The 22,275-nt window shown below is 37.5% G+C and overlaps 1 protein-coding gene across 1 annotated transcript in view; it reads right to left on the minus strand.

The window, feature by feature from the left end:
• Positions 1-1,825: 1,825 nt before the first annotated feature.
• Positions 1,826-22,275, minus strand: part of XPO1 (exportin 1) — a 37,880-nt gene continuing 17,430 nt past the window's right edge. Inside the window, exons 6-26 of the mRNA XM_054062545.1 lie at positions 19,998-20,059; positions 19,876-19,920; positions 19,606-19,787; positions 19,088-19,136; positions 18,882-19,001; positions 18,653-18,781; positions 17,112-17,270; positions 14,257-14,454; positions 13,466-13,604; positions 11,413-11,594; positions 10,464-10,620; positions 10,190-10,353; positions 9,314-9,448; positions 8,300-8,483; positions 6,815-6,921; positions 6,227-6,421; positions 5,088-5,256; positions 4,032-4,166; positions 3,769-3,928; positions 3,594-3,690; positions 1,826-2,882 (exon numbers count right to left, since the gene is read on the minus strand). Coding sequence (XP_053918520.1) covers positions 2,736-2,882; positions 3,594-3,690; positions 3,769-3,928; positions 4,032-4,166; positions 5,088-5,256; positions 6,227-6,421; positions 6,815-6,921; positions 8,300-8,483; positions 9,314-9,448; positions 10,190-10,353; positions 10,464-10,620; positions 11,413-11,594; positions 13,466-13,604; positions 14,257-14,454; positions 17,112-17,270; positions 18,653-18,781; positions 18,882-19,001; positions 19,088-19,136; positions 19,606-19,787; positions 19,876-19,920; positions 19,998-20,059 — 2,915 coding nt within the window. The 3' untranslated portion in view covers positions 1,826-2,735. The remainder of the gene's footprint in view (positions 2,883-3,593; positions 3,691-3,768; positions 3,929-4,031; positions 4,167-5,087; positions 5,257-6,226; positions 6,422-6,814; positions 6,922-8,299; positions 8,484-9,313; positions 9,449-10,189; positions 10,354-10,463; positions 10,621-11,412; positions 11,595-13,465; positions 13,605-14,256; positions 14,455-17,111; positions 17,271-18,652; positions 18,782-18,881; positions 19,002-19,087; positions 19,137-19,605; positions 19,788-19,875; positions 19,921-19,997; positions 20,060-22,275) is intronic.

Below are 22,275 nucleotides of genomic sequence, written 5' to 3' on the forward strand. Positions count from 1 at the left end.
TTTTATCCATATATTTTTATTTACAGTGTGCATTAGAACTGGAACTTCCTTAGACGTACACTGTAACTCTCTTGTCCACATTCAGGATAACTGCACTAGAAATATGCACACACACAAGTCAAACCAATCTTTAATGGTATCAAGACCTCTGCAGAAGCTGCATTTCTATAGCATCTGCAGAGATCAGCAAAAGGCACCGATTCTTAAGGTAACAAGTCAAGACCACAGTTAAGTTTTCAGATCTAAAAGGGAAGCAAAACCTAAGATTAAAACTTTTGTTACTAGATAGTCCAAAAGGTATCAAAATAATGAAACTACTCTGAATCAACTTCAAAAATACATTTTAGATGTGTTCAAGAGTTTAGGTCGGATTTGATTCCTCAGCAAACCACCAGATCATGAGCCGCAGACTAACTTGAATCTTAAATACAGGAAAAAGTAACACGCGTAAGATTACGTGCATTTTTTGTTCGAAACTACTTCCAATGCACAGCTAATGCCACCGCATGTCAGAATCGATCCAGTATTTAGTTCTGTGACTCAGGGGATATGAACATCCTGATGTCATGTCATCAGTGGTATTTAAAAATCTTACTAAAATGGAAATATTTCTTGGCACAGCTTTTGATAACCTGTAGCTCTATAACGCTACAAACCTCAGCCTGGTCACAAACTATTTATAATATCCATCCCAGATGCATCCTTCAACAGCACTTTAAATATGTTAAACTGCCTATTAACAGTTGTACCACCTTCCCAGAGCAGAACAGAAAGCCATACAACAGCAGGACAGGAAGACATGAAAAAGCTTACATCATGAGCTTCAAGGAGAGAAAGAAATGAATGCTTCTATCAAAATAATTAACAATTTTTGTAGGCTGTACTCTAAGTCCCAGCCATAAAGGGTTAGAGGAACCTTCTCTCCAAAGGTGAGCAACTGCCAGCTCACAATATTTGTGCTGCCAAGTGACCGTCAGGCTGAAGCAGCTGTGCTTTTTTAGGGCCAGCTACATAAAAGAAATTAAGAGATGTTCGCTAACTGCAAGGGGCCAATACTTGGGACTGCAAACATTCTGGCCACAGCTAAATCCTACACGAACATTGCTAACTCATGCACTTCTACTTCAAAAGGAATATACAGCACAAAGTTAACTACAGTAGCCGAACTTACATAAAACATCTTCACAACTGTCTAACCTTGTTTTACAGCTCTGCATGAATCGCTATGCTTTGCATCACAGTAACAATCTTAAGATTAGAGACCAAATAAATGGCAAAACTTTGGGAAAGCATCAACAGCAACTGTTAGAAAACAGAGACAAGACATAACAAATGGGGGAGCCAAGACTGTGCACAATCTTAGTGTTCATACTGCTTTCCGCATCTGTATTTCATAAACCTGAAAATAATTTTAACTACAAAACTTTAGGTAGAAAAATAACTGTAGATCTTGTCTACGTGTGTTATTAACATGTACTAGTATCAATTGTTTTGTCAAGATACAGTGCAATACCTCTTCGAAAGAAATTGCAAGAGTCCAGAGAGAGAGAGAGAGCGCAAGAGTACCTTATTCCTGGCATTTCATAGTAAAGTAGTATGGAATAGTTATTTATGGAGGTAAGTCAGAACAGCTGCTGTACTTCCAAATGAAACCAAACTTAGTTCATGCTAATTTCAAGCACAGCCAAAGTCCTTGAGGTGAGGCAAGCCAGAAGGAATGGTTATCTAGACCTCAAGGAATTATTACTACGCCTTCAGGATACAAATCTTAAATATGATCACAGCATTTTCATCCAATAAAAGAATAAGCCGAAGAAAGAAAAAATAAATGTAAACCAAGTTTATTTTGCTTTTAAGTAGTGTTCTTTAAGCACTACAGCATGGTAAACAATGTAAATTAGTATAAGTCATCTCAAAAGCCAAGAGTTTTTTTTTTTATTTTATGAGTTGTTAAAAAGATGCAGCCTATTCTAACAGGATAAATATTTTAACCATTTCACTTCGAGTTAATGAAGGCTCACAAATGAGCAACACTCCTCATTGAGGAAAACAAAAAGCTGTTGTCGACAAAGCGACAGCACACACACAAAAACAAAAGAACTGTGTAAAAATAACTAACTGTACTGTGTTCCCATACTCTTTAGAAGTTGCTTTACAATGGGATGATATGCACATGATCTTGCTGCAAACTTGCCATACAACTTGCAAATACACGTAGCCTAGCCTTACCACTCAGTCCAGAAAGCTGTTAACTGATCAAAACAAATGCAGCACTATAGTCTTCTGCTTAACAATTAATTCATTCTCGTTTACTCATTACCTTTTCTCCTAGACTGCAGGACAGACTAGAAAGAAAATGATCCCGAATTAAAAATCGATACTCTTACAGGAAATTGTATTATTTTGCAGTATAGTCTTTTACAAGTTATGTTTTGCCTATTTTCCCCTTAGCCACAAAATGGGCATGAAGTAATTACTTTGAAAATGCCTTAATTTTCAACTTCATGCAAATCTAAATAAAGATGACCAAACAAAAGCTTAAACAATGGAAGGATATTTCACAGAAAATTTCTTATACAAAAAAACACATAAGAAAAAGGGCCACTAGGTGACATTTTAATTTACAAATTGGCATCATTTTGGTCAACAAATGAATATCCAAGTGCTGTTTTCTTCTATCACAACAAATTAGCTGTACAGAAAGAAAACTGCAAAACTTGTTTTATTTTTTTTTTTTAATCACACATCTCCTCAGGAATTTCATGTGGATTAAGGATGCCAGGTACAGACATCTGAAGTTTATGCTTCTCCTCTTGAGCCTGCCGAAGGGCTGTTTCTCTTTCCTCCAAAAATAAGTCTGATGTGTCTTCACCTGCAAATTCCTGTATAATTCACACAAAGTCATTAGTTTATTGTCAAAGGCTACAGGCAGACTAATAAGTCTTCCTAAATTCAGAATGATACAGAAGACATCTTCCCTTCATATTCCTGGCCAGATTATTTATTTGCTGGTTTTGCTTCTGCTCCTAACCACTTTGGTAGGTCCTTTCCAACCTGGTGATTCTATGAGTCTAAGGTCAGAACCAATGTAAAGGAATGCAAACTATTTTAAGATTTTTCACTGTTACAGAGCAAGATGTGACAGTAATGCAGCAGTGGGAGATAAAGGAGTATCATTTCAGTTTTTCCAGATGACTGCACTCTCACAACAAATTAACAGACACTTTCCCACAGTCTTCCTGAATTCTAGCATCGTCAGAAAAATAAAAAGCATAGCAAGTTTCAAAAACATCTCCCAATCAGAACTGAAGCAATACCTGGTTAAAAAACAACTTGCTTTATTTCCCATTAGGATAAGTTTTGCAGCCATCTTGGACACATGAATTGTGTGCATCAGGCACAAGTGATGACACTGAAGGCCAATTTAAAAAATAAAATCACACTGAAATAGATTGTATGACAGAGCAATCGTGCATTTTAAACAGCTGCAAAATAACTTCTATCCCCTAAACAAACACTGGATAAAGGCTGTCCCTTTTCCAATGGTATCATCCTGCTGAATCATCGTTTTTTAATTGAAAAATCACACATACCTTGATTTGGACAAGGAAATCCCTTAGGTGTTCCTTGAAGGCAGGAATATCCTGGTTTAAACTGAAGAGTCCTGTTACAAACAGCTTAACCTGGGCACTAACAGTAAATACATCAGTTAGTACTTCAAGATGTAAGAACCCACTTAAAAGTATTGAAGAATTGGGGCATGCTTACTCTTGGAGGTGAGGAAATGCAGATTTGAGAAGATTAGCCACATACTCCTGAATAAACATTTGGTTGTTCACTGGATTCCCAGGGTTTAACGGAGTACTTATTTTTCCCTCTTCTACCAAGTTGAACATGTACGCAAGGATCGATGCATGCATTGTCAAACCTGAACAGATCAAAGTTACAGAAATGCAGTTATTATTCAGAAAAGGATGTGTAACATTGTTTCAATGGTTTTCACCAACTGGCTCGGACATGTGCATTCTTACCAGCAGTGTGTGAGGTGTCTGTTACAACTGAGAAAATGTGCTGGAGGATATCGCAGAAATACGTCTGATAGAAACTCTGGGCAGCAGTCTCTTCTTGCGCAACATTCTGTAGTAGAGTATAAAGTATCTGAAGTCCTGGAAAATATACATTTAAAAACTAAGTTACCAACAGAACAATACTGAAACCTCTGGCATATTTTTGCTGTTTCTGAAACAATACAAAAATCCCAACAGGAAACGAAAAGACAAGTACTACACGTGCAGTGATTTTCTCGGGCAGCCACTAGGGGGCTACAGCCGCATTTACATGACACCTTGATTTTATTGCATGATGAGATGACAGCAGATTAAGACCCAATCACATCACTAACTAGCACTAAAAAACACCAAAAGAAGTGTTTGCTAAGGAAAAGATTTTAGTTTTTAGAAACTATTTAAATTACTTTCCTAAGTGAAATGCAACTGAATGGTATCTTTGTCTCCATCCTTTCCAAATACAGCAACAGGACAACTGGCTGAAAACTAAGTGGCTTCAGAACAATCTTTTTATCCAGTAGTCAAGATAGTGCACTAAGCCCAAAATCTTGAAAAATAATTTTTTTAGAACTGAAGGCTTCTATATAGCCTCTCTTAAGGTTGAGTTCAGCCCCACCCTCATCATTCACTTTCCTGCTACACTTTTCACACTAGTTGTGAACAACTGTTAATGAGGTGCTAAGTCGAACGCCCCAGAGCAGAGCTGCAACACCAGTTTCAGCAGCAATTCAGCCATTTCAGAAAAGCACGAACCCTCACCTCATGTGGAAAACAGAACAAGCAGAAACTGTAACAGTGGTCTCACAGCTAGGAGAGTGAGACAGCACCCATGTATTTCAGCCCATTAACCTGGCTGACAACTTGCAGCTGAGACAAAAGAGTATTATTCTTGTGCATATGCAGTACAGCATCATGTTACTGGAATACTCTGACTAAAGAAAAAGATGCAAGAAAACGTTCTATATAAAAAAAACCACCCGATACTACAAACTACATGTGTTATTAAACACTTCCATTTACCTGTATCTGCAACATTTCTCATCGTGTGTTTGAAAGCCCAAATAATAGAATCCAAAACAAGTTTGAACTGTGCAGGTGGAATGGCCAGGAACGCTGGGAAGCAATGAGAATTTACAGCTTGGAGTAGCAAGAAAAAGTTTGTTCTATGTTCAGGATATTCTTCAAAGTCCTAGAAGAAGAGGAGGGGAGGGTAAAAAAAGTCAAGTTTCCTAAAGATCAATCATAAGATGGTCTGTTCAGTAGAGTAAGCCCATGCCCAACACAGAACACAGCATTTAGACCTCATATTTAAAATGCAAAGCAAAGGCTTATTCCTCAGTGAACTTTCCTCCTCAATTTTCCCCAAAGCTCGATAACACCATGCTTTAGAGTTATACAGTACCAACAGGCCGAGTCGTGTTTTGTCAGCACACAACCTGAATCACCACTCAGTCCCACAGATCAACAGCTGCGTGGTCTCAACATTGGTTAAGCACGTACACTGCTGCAAGGGTGCAGCTTCTGGTTGCACCCTACTGCAAAGCAGTGTTAACTCAGCTGGTAGTGCTCCACTGTTGTGCAGATGCATACTGCGCAAGGACTGCATTTACTGAGGAAATACTCAAAATGACTGACCAGTACTTACATTCATGAATCGTAAAGATTTACAGCTTTTAGCAGTTAGTCCTACATTGACATTTGAGTGAAGCACACTTGGGCTTCCAAAAGCACATTCCAAGTCCCCAGAATGGAAGAAAAATTACTAATGCCTTAAATTGTAAATTGAAAATTTATAGGCTCTGAGCTTAAGACATCCAACCAGGCAGCCAGACTTCAAAATAAGAATGCTCATTTGAGCAGAAATTTCCTTAAGTTCCACAAAAGCTTTGTGAATGCAAAAAAGAAAAAGAGGGAGATGACCCACAAGACACCACATATGGAAGTGATATTCATAGAAGGAAGGCACAAACCCCTGATAAACTTTCATAAAGCAAAGGCTGCATAACTCCACATTGACTGCATACTGCCTCCCCTTCACTGCATGAAAAGGGTATCTTTCAGTTAGAGATGCACCAATAGCCAAGTATTCTTATAAAACCCCACCGTTTTTGTATTCAGTCACTAGGGAGATGCCTTATGCGAAGTTTAAATAAAAATACCTTGTTGATCATATTTAATGTGCACTCAAAAACAGCATCAAATATCTGAGGTATTTCAGCAGTAATGTGTGCACCCAGCTTGTTTACAATGATAGCCATGGTACTGAGCACTTCAGGTTCTCTCGCGGCTGGGACATTTCTCTGGTAGTCAATGAGAACAGCATCCAACAAGGGAGGAACAAAGTTTTCAGCTACCTGATTGAAAGAGCAAGCCATGGTTATACCAATGCAGTTATCAAGCAAAGTCTCTCGCATATAGTTTACAGCCAAGTTCATTGTTTTGTTATAGGCAATACTTTTCCCAAGGAAGCTGAAATATATTACCCTTCCATAAACTCACCACCCTCTGTTTCCATCCAGCGTGGCTTTCAGTAGGGTTCTCTTCAACCTCCTTGAGTCCCTTTAAAATTACTCAAGTAACTCAAACGTAGCTCAGGCTTACCTATGTATGACCATACTCCTTTACATTTTGCAGACCTTCTGAATCAAGCTGCTGTGACCGACTGATTCAGTCGACAACAGAACAAAAGCTCTGCGTTCTTCCTAATCCTGAATTACAAGTTATTAGTATAAAATAAATCTACTTACCATCTGAGGATCATTGGACCTGCTCACCCAGCCAGAAATCAGTTTTAAAGTTTCCCTTTTTACAGTCCTCATACTTCTAATCAAGGGCTGCTTTGTTACCATCTCACCTGAAAAATTTTAAACCTTCAGTTAATAAGGTATGGTGTAATACTAAAAGTAACTTAAATAGATTCTACGAAACAGAGGATGCTTGATTTTTATATCCTAAAAAGACTAGCTACCTATTCATTCTCCACAGGTCCAAGCTGCCAGTTAGCATTACAGAACTACTGGTGACAGTACCCTAGATACAGTGATCAAAAAGGAAGTCATATATTGTTTTTCAAGTAAGGGAAACTTTGCATATTCACTTAACTACTTGGACTGAGCTTACACGTGGTTCTCTTTAAGTGATGGGGGGAGAACAAGAGACTTCCTGATTTTATCTAAGAGAAATGATCTTTCCACTTGTCTTTGTGTGTGAAGTCCACAGTTATCCTTAAGAAGCCTTACCCTTCATTCAGTTTGTCTCAAAAGTGAAACCTAATCTAACTGCACAGCCATACAACCACTCTAGTACATGCATGGGAAAATCCAAGAGTGCCTCAGGACAAAAAAGGTTCGATTGCTTGTGCTGGCAACAGAGCCAGTTGTGAAACTATACTCTGAGTTAACTGCAATCACAGCAACTGCTGATCAAGTATCACGTCAGGACTACAGTCCTGGCAACTGCTGCTTAAAAGGCGCCGTTTCTGACAGCAAATGCTGGCCATCAGACCTGCAGAATCAAAAGGTATTGATTTCTCAAGCCAATTTTACTCTGAATTCCAAGAAGCTACTTCAAGGTCAACCAACTGCTTGGTTACCAAGTTTTATTTAACATTCACGTTTCCCAATATCGTCTGCACTGTCAAGAAAACTGGTCAAAACACAGAATCCAATAACTGACTCATTTAATCTTGTAATGAACTACTAGACAAGCACATTCTACTGAGATACCATAGGCCCCAATTCATTTAGTGAAAACAGGTTTGGCAATTGACAATTCCTTCTCAATGACTGCAAGCCTCCTTTATCATGACTCTCAGTCATCTTCACTAAAGCTGTGTGTCTGTAATAAAGCTATTTACTAGCTCAGAATCATACCAAAACCCTGCAAATAGCTTTTGAAAAAGTGAATGAGAGTCTATTAAAGATAAGACTTCTCATACTCAAAACCAGAATAAGCTAAAAGAACACATGCTACAACTGTCTCAGCAAGATGTCTATTAATAATTTTAAGCATCTTTCCTAAATTATCTCATTTACAGGTGTTTTTCGCTCCCTTTAAAATCATGAGTTCTTTATTTGAATAAAACATCTGTATCTAAACAAGCACTTCGAGTCACTTTTTGGGAAAATGGAGAGCAAGATGAACACAGTAAAACTAACCTACTTGGAAAGTACTTTGAAATCTGATGACAAACTGCCAACGACCAGTTTAAGGAAAAATATGGAATTTCTTACCATTGGCCTGAATAGCTGCAGAAATATTTTCACTTAGGCACTTGTACACATTCAACATATCTAAATAAATTCTTCCAAGCTGAATAACAAAGGGGTGGCCAACCGCTTTACATGCTCTTACGTTGGTTTTCAGAATGCTGCCAAGCTGCTTAACTGTTTCAGGATCCTTTAGAATATCAACATTCTGTTAAAAAAACAGAAATCCATTTTTTTGTAGTGAATAAACTTGCTCTTTTGTCTTACACAGTGTTAAGGAACATATCACTGAAGTTACCAGACACTATATACTGCTGTTTACTTCATGGCTCTTGCCACTACCTCAAATGGAAAGTCAGGATAGAACTTCAATTGATTTAATTCTGCTCTTCTGCAGAAGCAATTTTGCTACAGTGGGACGAGCATTGAGGAGGAGGAATTAGAAAGGTGAAAACAGAGAAGTGGTCCTAAAGAAAGGCAGTACGTTCTTGTTTTAAGAGCGAAGTCAGAGTGAGAAAAGTAACTCAGGCTTGCTTTTCTGTTTCAAGACCCTGATGAACTCCAAATGGACCTCGCGTGCAGTACACAACTGTTGTTCTTTAATGTGGGGGTAGAAAGTATTTAAAAAAACCCAAAACACAGCAAGGTAAAATTAAGAATAAAGACGTACTTAAAAAGAATGATGGAAGAGAAACGAGAAGTGAATGGTATTTTTAGCATTTTAACTTTTCTGCTCTTCAGAAAGAAAACCCACTTCTAGGTCAGGTAAAAGGGAGCCTTGGAGAAAAGCTGTTGAAACATTTCTGGGAAGAAATTTATCCTTTACATCAGATTAAAATCAGTGTTTTGTCATTTAAGTCTCCTTTCTCAAAACAACACTTTTACTGTCATGTCAGTCACTGCTTTAGCCATCGTTTAAGTCCATCACAGAGATGCACACAACATCATGCCATGTGAAAATTAAACCCTCAGTAGGAGAAACATTAAGCAGGTTTTCTTTACTTGAACACAGAATACACTTAAAATTTATGAGCTTACTTTTGTTGCCTGTTGAATTATGCTGTCCCACACTTGATTAGGAAGCAACATGTACTTCTCTATCAGATGCTCCTGCACAGTCTGGTCTGTCTGTGCCCCAATCATGTATCCTACTGCTTCATAGAATGTATGCACCTGATTGGAACAAAAAGTCACACAGAAAGGTTAAAAGTAAGGAATGTTTTACACTGTCCTGAACTAACATACAGTGAAGGCTGAAAATGGGTTTAACTTTTAAATACCTTTTTCTCCACCTGACTTAAGCTCCTCCTCCACCCTTTCCTTACTTTCATCATGTATAAAACAAACCCTTTCCCTTCAAATGCCACTAAATATATCTCAGACCCTTTCTTCATTTTGCCATCACATTCTGAAGCGAGTAAGCATAGATGATGCCATTTAACTAAATATTACCAGGCATGTCTGAACTGTGGACTGGATTACATCACTCCTGTAAGTACCTTTATTCCACATGCCAGATCCACTCTACATGAAGTTTAAGAACATTATTGCAACATCTCAGCATATGTCACATGTGGGCATTACTCTCTCACTTCATGGGCTGTGCCCTTCCTAGGTGTAGGTGCTTTTGGCTTGTTCCTTGCACCCCTTTCAATAATACAAGAACTACAGGAATACTGCTAACAGTAGGATATTACTCTTTCCCAAATCAGAATCACAAAATTAGATTCAGCATTTTATTTACCTGGTAAATTATTATTACTCAGTAATGTACCCTGATCGTGCCATTTATACTGTAACACTGTCACCAACAAGAAGCTAAGGAAGAAGCCTAGAAAACCACTGATATATTTCAACATGAAGTAACTTTTTATTAGCCTTTAGGAATTATCCACGTTGCAGAATTAAACGTACCTGTTGTGGCTGAAGGTCACAGATGATTGTATTAATGTTGTTCAAGATTTCATCAATGAATGGCATGACCTCTCCCACTTGAACCTGAACAAAGTGTCGGCGGCATTTCTGTGCTATTTTGATGAAGGTATCACACGCCATATCCTGGACACCATCGTGGGTTTCTAAATCAAACAAAGTCAGTTACTGCTTTGTATTTTCCCCCATACATGGGGATGTATGGGCGTATTTTATTTTTTTTAAAGAATTAAAAGAGTCAAAACTAGATAATTACCATGCATAAATTCAAACAGCTTATTGACTACTGTCTTCAAAAATTTCCAGTGAGCTCTCAAAAACCGCGGGTATTGACCTACTATATACATTATATTTGATGCAATAATGGCTTTATTGTCTTTTCCTCGCTTTTGTTCACAGAGCCCCAGGAGATCCTACAACAAAACATAAATTTTATTTTCCTCTCCAAGTTTGTCCAGTTCCAATTAAAAGCACTACAAAACAAATCATAAAAAAAACAAACCCCAAAGTAAAAAAAAAAAACACCAAGCCACAAACAAAAAACCCAAGTGGGTTAAGACTGGGATGGTGCAATTATTTAAGTTCTAACCAAACCAGGAACACCATGTTTTCAACTACAGAATCTCCAGTTTGAATATAACCCAGGATTTCTACAAGACTCACAGTGTTCAATAGTGACCAAGCAGTTGATATCAATATAGATTCCACATAAAAGTCCACATAAAATGTCTTCTGAACTAATTCTATGACTTGTTAAAATCTTGTTTACTCTTGTAAAAAATGCTTTGTTCCTGCACTCTTTCAATGCAAACCTTTACAAAAATTCACTTTGAACAATGAGTATTTGGAAAACAGCAAAATAGCAGGGTGCTAGATAGAAAAAACTGTTATTTCACCACTCTCCTTTATTTCATTAGCAATCCCTTTCCATCTCTTCTGCATCCCCAAAGAAAAACATTTCATCATAAATTAAATTTCGTGCCTTTAATTTTCACCATGAAAAGACTATCTGGATTAATGCATTGTTCATAGCCACGGAATCTATCAGATGTTTAGGACATAAGATGTCACATTATTCTTATGAACTAACTCACTTGCTGTACAAGGTAGCTTACTAAGAACATATAGCAGCATTTTTGTAAGCCCAAGTTTCCTGAGCATAAACTACGAAGTGTGACAAAGCTGCTAGTTTTGCACTGTGATACCTTAATTACTGTAACAAGGAATCTTTTTTCATCTTCTTCATGCATTGCACCACTGATTGAGCCTATAGCCCAACACAGCGTATTCAGATTTTTCCATGACCATTCTGTCCCATTCACTTGATTGTGTAGTTTTTCAGTCATAATTCGTTCTGTGTCTGCATAATCCAGATGCGTAAGATAAACTGAAAAACATTTAACAGCATATTTTAAAGCAACAACCTGGATCACCGCTCCATAAACAAAGTTAAATTTGTTGTAAGAAAAAGACAAATCATTAGGTAAAGCCCACTGCTTCTTCCCTGAACTCATCACAGAATGAGCTAAAAGTTTAAACACAAATTTGTTACAACTGTATTTTAAAGATTGACAATAAATTTTTTTTTTTTGAGAATCTACATTTGTTCCAAGGGATTTCAGCCAAACACCACATGCAAGTGATGTGATAAATCCAATGAATGTCTCACATAACTTAGTAAGTTAACTGGTTTGACTGGCAAGTTATTAACAAAAGGCACCCTATGGATGGTGTACTGGGAATGAACTATGGGGGACATTATGCAGTGTCCAAGTAAATCAATTTTATTCTGTTCTTTATTTCAGTGTCATTAAGCCTGCTGGTTGCAATAACCACCACTGAAGTGGAGATGGTACTCCCAAATGAGTCTAGGTGGGAAGATTCAAGTAACACAACTCAAGACATTTGCATGACTCCCCAATAGGATTAGTGTCTCCAATATAAAATTCTAAATCCTAGCAAGTCAAAAGCAGTTCAAGGCCAGATTCAGAAACAGATTTTTACTGTGCCATAGAGTAAGATTTCAATACCTTACAGGTTTTCATTAAAAAAGAGAATTTTAAAGGTAATACACTATGACCAATACAACACCAGAACACTAAAAATAATCTCCATTTCCATGTAAATAATCTTGCATCTGGAAATATGACTAAGGCTCAGGACATAGAGTAATAACTTTAACACAGTAAGTTAAACATTTAATACAACAGAACAGAGCAAAAAAAAAAAAATTCATGTTCCACATGGAAAGATATCAGAATGATAATGTAATGCTCACTGTACCTGCATCACAAGTACATAGGTGGGAATAAAAAGAAATAACATACAAGCTTTGTGCGTTCCCCTCCCCCTCCCACCTAGTTCGTAAGCCTAGTGTAACACCCAGTGTTCCTTAAAGGATTTATGTTTGATAGAAAAACATTTAATATATTGAAGGTTTACTGTCCTAAATGTGTGACAACTCTAATCCCTGTCCTACTCCTCCAAGTTGCAGTTAGGACTCTGGAATTTTTTTTCATCACTACAACATTTAGGGACTATCAATTCACCGATAAAACAGTCACAGCAGAACATGAGATTTCCAAAGGTTAACAGTACACTAGTTATACGCAGAGGAAAAATAAAATACACTGGCTACATTTAATGCTACCAAAATACTGATTCCGACATTCTTCAGTGTGCCCACAGCTTTTGAATTTTTTTTCTACATGACATGTAACTAACTGCAATGTTTGTACTTTCAGGCAAGGTCACTAGAAGACCTCAGCACTAACTTTAAACAAGTTTTTTTAAACTTAAGTTCAGGCAGGAATTTAGTATTTTAAAAATATTACAAAAAAATTTAAAACATATTCAGAGGACTGAAGGAAGAAATAAAGTTTGCTGAGAAATTCCTGGACTGCAGAAGACAAACCACAAGTGAAAGAATAACCAGCAAGTCAGAAAATCCTTCCAATTTAACAGCTTTCTGACAAAATTAAGGTTTCATTGGATCTGAAACATTTTGGTAAAGGCATTGTTCAATGGGAAAAGACAAGGGACAAAAAGTAGCCTATTACTACTTAATCAAGTCATATAACACTACATGCTTAAAACAGGAAACTTCAGACAACACTGCTTCCTCCTCCCTTTCAGGTCTATGAATGACTCCTTAACAATAACCATTTTACCAACACAATGATAGAGGTAACAAGCCAACATTCTGTAACATGCATGCTGCTGACACACCTGCACACCACCACCAGCTACAGCACTTACCCAACGTTTCTCTCATATTTTTATATAAGTTTATGGAATCTGTATCCTTCATGAATTCTCTTACTACTTCCCCTTGATCATTTTCCACAACTAGGACTTCTTCAGGTTTTGCCATACGGCTAACCATGAGCAATCGAACCTGTATGTGGCAAAGGAAAGTTAGAACTGAATCAAAAGAGGCACACAGCTCCACAAGAGTTTCTAAAGCACTCTGATCAGGCAGCCTGACGCATATATAGGGTTTACCCAGCACCTCGTGAGATTAACTCACATTAAGATTGTAAACAGACACACTAACTAAAAAGCCATTAAGAACAGAGCCTGCTGATTTTCTGGTTTTCCATGAACAAGCTGAGTAGTTGGAAAAAAAACCCAAACACATCAGAAACAACCAACCCTAAACTATGAAGCATACTTTCTAGAGCTTCAAAGTGCAGATATATTGGGGGTCTTCAAAGACCACTTCTTCCATACACACACTACTTTTCCTCCCACTTCTTTTCCCTCCTCCACTCCAGTCTTTATCTGTTTAAAGGAAGAGTTTAGTACAGATTTACTTTCAAAAAAGTTACACTTGTACTAAATATCTTAATAGAACTGGAATGTCATATTAATACTCTGTGATGTACTGGTGTCACCCTGAAGTATTTTTGTACTTGCAATACATTAAATACCTACAGTTGAATCAATTACCACCTACTCAAGTTTTCTTACATCACCTCCTACAGGAAGCAAAATCTCTACAGTTAGGTACAACATCTAAATCTTATCTTTATATAAGCATGCATTACCTTGGACAATACAGGCAAATAAAGCTGTCTCCTTGGAGGAACATCAAAGTGTTGACTTCCCGAAAGCAGCGGAGAGGCAGATGTTGAAAACGGACTCTCCCTGTAGAGCTCCGCAGCTAAATGATTCCAATATTCGAGACAAATCTTGAAAATCTCCGTTTCTTCAACCTCTGACACCAACAGCATATAATGAAGAGCCTGGAAAAATATAGTTTAAACATGTGATTACTAATTATTTCTGCAGATAAAAGCACACTGTTTCAGGTTCAGTTATCCAAATATTGACGAAGTGCCATGTGAACGTAACAGTCAGGAACAAGAGACACAAACATTGTAATGACATTAGTACAAGTCAGACTCCTGATCGGCAGAGCAACTCAAAACCTAAGTGCTCTGTGAACTACTGTTATTTTTGAAGTGTGTATCAATTCTGAGATAGAGACATCTTTACAAATACCATAACCAAATAAGCCTATTTGTAAATTATCAAACACTAGGCCTCTGGACTTTCTACATGCCATTTTGTTTTAGAGACTCAAAAAACCTCTTTAACAGCATGTTTCAATGATTGCTGCTCTCAAGACTTATACTTTGTTCTAGATCCTTATACCCTGAGGAACTGAAGGCAACCATCAAAGACACTTCCTGCTTACTTTCCACAGAAGCCATCTACCAGAACATTTTCCATTTCTTCACTGACACAACACAGCCACAGGAGGCTGAGAAGGGAAGGCCACAGATGCACTTCTGACAGACTGAGTGAGATGCCAACACAGAAATAAGACCTACACTGCCACCAAATATTTCCTGCCTGGATTCTTTTTCAGTCCCCTGGTGAAAGACACCAAAACAATAGTCCACCAGTCAATAAAAAAACCCAACAAAATCTGAAGAAGTTTTCATCACTTAAGTACTACAGTAACTACCATATATTAATCTTACGCACATTGATTTTTCTTGGCAATTTCGTTTGGAATAACTTATGTAGCTTCCTTCACTAGTCTACACAGACCCAATGCATCCCTGGAACAATTTCATAAGATCTGACACATTCTAAGTGCAGGTTTAGAATGACTGAGCTTTTAAAAGTAACCATATAACTACATTCTATTAAGTTGCAGCTTACTATATTGAAGTTTGCAAGCATTTTTGGCCAGCCCACATGAAACATTTAAACCTGTCCTACAACAGCCAGTCTTCTGGATTGAGCTTCGTAGATGTCAGTTTTTAGCATAAATTTAGCAAAAATTTAGCGTAATTACATCAGGCAAGTGAGGAGGCCAATACCCAAAAACTGCACTCCACCTTACACAACATCACACAGGGCATGTTACTTTCAGACATTTACATGGACCTGCCTAATAAAGCCTCAACCTAGGTAGAAATTTGAGGTGTGCTCCCCCAATTTACAGTTATTTTGAAAGCTTATTACTCGCAAGTTCAGGAATATCTGGGGACTATTGGTAGCTCTTCATTTCAGATTTTACAAAGTGATACTCTTCTTGGGCTGTTTTCTAAATGACCTATGATTTTATATTTGAACCAACTTCATAATACAATTTTATTTTTTTTTTTGTAGAGGGATACCTCCAGAATAAGTGTATTGGGAATACTTGCTGGAAAACTGATTAGAACTCAGACAGACATGTCAGGCTATAGCTAATCCACTTGTAAGATGTAGTTCCCCTTCCCAACAGAACCTGGTCTCCAGGTTTAAACTGCAATACTGTTTTTCTACCCCGTCTCAGAGCAGTTCCTCACCCTATCACTCCTGGCCCTGCACAGGGCTCGATTCTAGGGCACAGGAAGCTATGGAACCAGTTGCACTCCCTTGGAGCTCAGTTCTGGGAGGCTGCTAGCAAAAAAAGTCACCACAGAACAGCTCACTCTCAGAAAAACTTTTAATCTGAATTGAAAACACTGAAATAAACTGATTTTGTGTTCTAGCCTCACTACAGTATGATGTAGTAACTTGAGTGTTTAGTGTTCACCTAGAATTTAAGCCTTTTCAAATCATTTATTCTTAGCTGAATTTCCAGTATTTTCCATAGATCCCAGTGCTTCTGACAGTGAAGTTACACTTCACTGTTAAAACTGAAAAGAACACCGCAGCCTCCATGAAAAGAAGAGGAAGGACAGAGAGGAAGCAGAAAGGAAGGACAACTGTAAATTTTATTCTCAGCAACTGGTCTAAGACAGCTGGTAATTGAGACCCATAGATCCTCCTCCAAGACCAGCAATACTACAATAAAGCATGCACAGTTATTTGGTAGAGCTCTGCCATTGAACATGACTGGCATACAGACAGTATTATATAGCAACAGAGTATCACCCTTGGACTGTATTTAAAGACTTTCTAACCTTAAACTCAAAAAAGGGCAAACTGTGCAATAACCTATTCCAGGATGAAGTGCTGAACATGCGCTGTACCCTAGAAACTAGCTCTGGGTGCTGAATAAAAACGTAACTGAGCTGCTTTACACAGACTTATGAAAGTCATCTCAACACCTTCTCTATATGACAGTTAAACAGAAAATGCAGTATGTTAAATACTGTTTTAAAATACTTTCAAGGAGCAACAAGTAAAAACAAGGAGACAAACACATTCTGTCAGACATTGTATTAGCATAGGATGACTGAAGACAGAACGCTGCTGAATCGTACAGGAAACAAAAAAAAAATCTTAAAAGGTTTTTCATATTCACATAATTTAGTACTTATATGAAAGAAATGCATTTTTTTATTTTTCTTCTTACCCACTTGAAATACAACAATCTAGAGACTGTTGGTGTTTCACCCTTTGAATATGAGAACACACAGGCTACATTTTAAACCAGATAAACTGACCAACTTACCTCCATTAATGTTTCCCTCAGATTTAATCTTTTTTCTATAAGTTGACCATGTTCCTTGAGGAACGTGCAGAGGAACAAACTGAGATTCTGAATGAAGTTCTGCTCATCATCTTTTCCATTTGAATACGCAAGTCGGATATTGGTATTTAGAGGAAGCATCTAATAGAATACAAGACATAATCAAGAAATTTCCTTTACATACCTAAGTAGAACTACTGGATATTAGCAAATATTTTGCTCTTTTAGAAAAAAAAAAGACCGCCTGCTTTTCATGGTATCCCCTCTTTAGAGAGCTTTAATACCAAAAGTCTTAATGTTCCTTCTTTTCTTTGGGATCAAGATGGACAGCAAAGTGAAAAATGCAAACAAGATACAAAAGCTCTGATGAACTCAACCCCATCCCAATGGCAGCTGTAAACAAGAAAAATATCTATTTTATGACAAACAAAAATGTCTTTGTTACCTCTCCTTAGTAACATTAAGTTTCAAAAGATCACATCATCATAATGTTAAAAAAAACATGAAAGGCCACCTCCATAATATTCAGAAATTAGCAAGAACCATGGAAGAATACTGAAACACGTTTTTCAGTAATCTTGCAGAGATCACTGGTATCACTTAAGAGATGTGCTGGCTTTTAAATTCTATTATTATACAAAAAACCCATTTTCAACATTATCATCAAGTGGTGGACAACATTCTTTAATGTCAACACTAAGCTACAAAGAACAAAGTTTAACACTTTTGCTGCTGCCAGCTATTCTGTGGTTTTAATTATTCTCCAGCTCATTTTTACAGAGCTAAGAGAGAGAGTCAAATACTTGCAAAAAATTTTGCATCCGACTGGTGTTCTGAGGAAAAAATCAGGCCAGGTGCACTGTGATTTAGAAACAAGAGCACCATCCATAAAAACTGATTAATTCATGGTCAGCTACACAAAATACCCTTGGTGTATGCAAAATTCTGCCTAATCCTAGAACTCCAATTGGAGCAGGGGCAGCAGGGAGGCACTGAAAGCAGCATGCTTGTTCTGAAGCATCTCCAAAACAGAACGACATTGTCAAAAAAACCCTTCAACCGTCTGCTTAAGGTGCAACAATGAGCTACCAACTTGCATATCTGAATGTGAACTGCTTAGAGGGGCATCATCAAATTATATAAATTTAAAGCATGGCTTTACATGACAAACACTTCTAACAGTTTCAAAATTTATATAGCAACTTGCAGGAGTTAGGTCAGCCTAGGTTTTAAGTGTCACATAGTACACATTTTTGTCATGCCTCTCTCAACTTTCCCCATCAGACAGGCTGAGTGCTCAAAACACCTCTTCAATCAATCAAAGCAAATCAACACAACAGAAATACAGCTGTGATCTAGAGTCAGAAAAACACTTGGCTTGTTCCAATTGAGCCACAAATACCACTGAAGAACAATACTTGGCATATCAACAGCCCTATAATGAATATAAACTTGTAAACTGAACTAGGTTTTACAGAAATTGATTTTTCCAACAATCAAAAGTAATTTATTAAAAACATTACCTGTTTTAACTGCATCATGGTCAGGGTGAAAAGCGTTACAAACTGTTCTTCATACTGACTTACACTAACACCGGCAATCTCTGTTAGGCACTTCAAAGAGACATTACGAAACATGGGAACATTTAAGAACTATTGAGAGAAGAAAAAAAATAAAGCGTATTATAAGAGTGCTAAACAGCAAGCTATTTTGCAACTTATATTTAAGAGCCACCAATTTCTGCATGAGTACCTTGTATATTAGTGTGCTGATTAACTTGGTCTCAAATATATATCCCAGAGGAATCCAGTTCAGAAATCGCAGCAAAGTTTCCAAAGTTGCATGAACTAAGGGAGCATTTTGGGAGTTCTCCTGTAAATGACCATTAGTGTTTATGATATAGCTAAGGCATGATGGGAGGGAACGTTTGAAAATATCATTAAACAAATAAGACTTACCATCACGAACTGACACAGCTGAAATATCTGAGAGAATTCATTGCACATGCTGTAAAAAAATTGTTTGAAAATTAAGCATTTCCATATTCCCGAAACAATCCTATCTACTCTAATTAAAATATCTATGCTCACAGAAGAGGTCTAGAAGACCTAAGTCACATTCACAAGCCTCCTGGCTTTGACCAGTTTTCATGGCAATAATGCACACTTTCAAGTGGCTTGATGCCTGTGCCTGCAAATTCTGGGTTGGAAATACAAGGAACGTTGACTGCTCTATTAAAAGGTTAGGAACTATCAGTCAACAGATGCTACTTGCAATAAGGTAGAAATATCTGTGAACACAAACAAGTTTGGTGTCACGTCACAGCACTGCTATAAAGAAAAAACAGTAACCCACTCTGTCTCAGAAATCAAATCAGACAAGCTGTAGGCATTCACTCAAAACCTTCAAGCGAGAGCAACTATTCAGCAAGCACAAAGTCTACCCTATTTACTAAGATTTAAATATATATACTTGCCTGTCTTTCAAATGCTTAGCTTTTACTTGAGTAATCTGGCCACTGGAAAAATCAAACACTTCTTCACTCAGTAGTTTAAGGATCACCATATTATTCTGACAAAGGCTTTCACTAGTCCTGCTTGCTCCCACAATATCACTTATAAAAGTTGGCCAGTGCTTTGGCCACTCCTGTTTCAGTATCTGAAAAGTGAAGCATCCATATGTTAGATACATATGCAAAGCCAAAGACTTTATAACAAGATTTAAGACATTATGAACTTCAGCTTACCTGAACAAGAATCATATTCAGTTTCCCAATATAAACTTTCTCTTTCTGGAGAAGAGGAGAGAAGAGTCAGGTTATGCATAATATTCCCCTCACTCTTTCTTCCCCAAAGAGAATTCACTTACTTCTACACATGTTGGATCAGATGATGTCTTGATAATTAGGCCCACAACATATTTTTTAATACCTGCAGAAGAGTTAGGAATTTATTTTCAACTATACCAGATATCACAAATGCAGTAATAAATACTTAATTCAGACTATTCATGTTTTTAAAAAGAAACACTTCTAAGGTCAGTGAGCATCCTTCTTGACTTGTGTGCTATATGGGCAAAACTCCACCTTTGTATCAGTTCTGCAAGAAGACATTCCAGATGTACAAAACAGCTTTGCACTTAAGCTACTTCGATAAAACAAAAGGAAAACAGACTGAAGAATTAGAGCATGCTTATAGTAATTTGCACCACAACCAGCTTTCGAAAGGCTGCAAGAAACTGTGAGAACCTCCACACTGGTAGCACTGCACAACACTGTATTTATTAGGCAGAAGATGGAAAGATGGTATGCAGCACTGTTCAGACCCTGGCAAATGTTGTGATAGGTAATTTTAAAAGCTGCTGTGGAGCTCGCTCAGTGAAACGTATTTGTACCCATTACACATTTTCAGATCACACCGAACAACTCTTAAAGATTTAGTGCCTCAGCCAAAGGCTTACAACGGCAAGACAAAATACAAACAAGAGTCCTCAATCTTCTTTGCCTAATGCTTTATCAATAATAAGTGAACTCCCAAAATAAACGGAGCTTTCTAAACATGATTCCAGTTTTAATGCCCAAGTTAGCCAGAACAGCAGGGAGAGCTTCGATACGTCACCATCACTGTATGTAGAAGTTCAGAAATGCTCCAGTTTACTTAGGTGATCAATTTTAAACACAGGAATTCCTATACACAACACTTAAAAGTGAAACACCATTCCAGAGTCTGGCCAAGTTTTCCCTGTACAATCTTGCAAGAACAAAACTTAATGCTTTATCCAACAATACAATACACTGCACTTGGATTTGTACTACTGTGCTTTTATGGCACACATGTATACTATAAATACTGATTTATTGCTTTTCCTTTTTTTTTTCCATGCTTAAATTTAAAAATCTGTCAGTTGGTGGTGCAGACTGTATTTAAATCACTTGCTTTGCTGTGTTTCTTCTACACGTTTTTAAATGACTTTAAAGCTCCACTACAAAAAAAACCCCTAAAACCACACTGTTGAATGCTATACTGCTCTAAGTTTCATTTTCCCACCTCTTCCTCAGCTCCCTCACCATTTATCTACCAATTACTGAAGACACAAACAATAGCTTTCCAAGTGAATTTTCATCACAACATACTATCTAAAACCATTCTGTACAAAGCCACCTGACTTCAAGATGAGGCATGCATGGAGGATTGGGAGTCATGAACTAGATGGGACATTATTAGTAGCTCTACTTCAACACTGCTTCGGCACAATGATCAGTCTGAACACATCTGGTATTAAACACTTTGAAACTGGGCGAGTGTTCTCTTGTCATAGTGAACTTGTAGAACAGGTGTGTGTTTTCGTATTCAACTACATGAACCCACAATCTGGTTCCAGTAATTTCAAGAAGACAGTCAAATCACCCATGCAGACAGAACACACACACACTGACAATTTTAGAAGTCACTACTTCTGAGAAGTATGTCTTATGTTGAAGACATGTTGATCTTCCAATAGCCACTATTATTTTAAATTTTGAAATGTTTTCAAGACTTTACTGGTTTTGCACTTCAGGCCTGAGCAACGGGATTAAAAGAATCAGTTTGGTAACTGCATTCTCATGAAATCTGGAAATACTAGGTATAGCATTTGAGCCCTTGGGTACAGAACAGACAGTAACTGTTCTACAGGCAGTTCTAATTACAAATGAAACTATTCATTGTTCTTGACTGGGATCACTCCACACCTCTCCAGAAGAATGGTCATTCAAATAAAAAATTAAATATTCATGTCAGTCATTGGGTAAGAGTGTAACAATTATTACCAAGCACTGGTATAAAGTCTTACATCAGAGGCAAGTTCTGGTATTTTAAAGCTAAAGCACATACTTTGCTGAATCATTACAATAATTCAGAAATCAGATATGAAAGCCACCGAAATAATATGGAAATGGGCTTGCAATGCCAGATACTCAACTGTTGTTACTGTCTGACAAAACACTAAGGGAAGCCTACTGCTGCAACTCTGCATTTCAAAGGGAATTAGAAAGTGAGTATTGTTCTTAAGACTTCCAACTCCAAAGCTTCCCACTTTCTAGCTTGCTGTATCAATAGCATTATGCTGTTACAACTTGAATGCTACACTACCATTGATCTGGCCTTTA

Source organism: Cuculus canorus, chromosome 3, assembly GCF_017976375.1.
Source record: "Cuculus canorus isolate bCucCan1 chromosome 3, bCucCan1.pri, whole genome shotgun sequence".
Taxonomy (NCBI): Eukaryota; Metazoa; Chordata; class Aves; order Cuculiformes; family Cuculidae; genus Cuculus; species Cuculus canorus.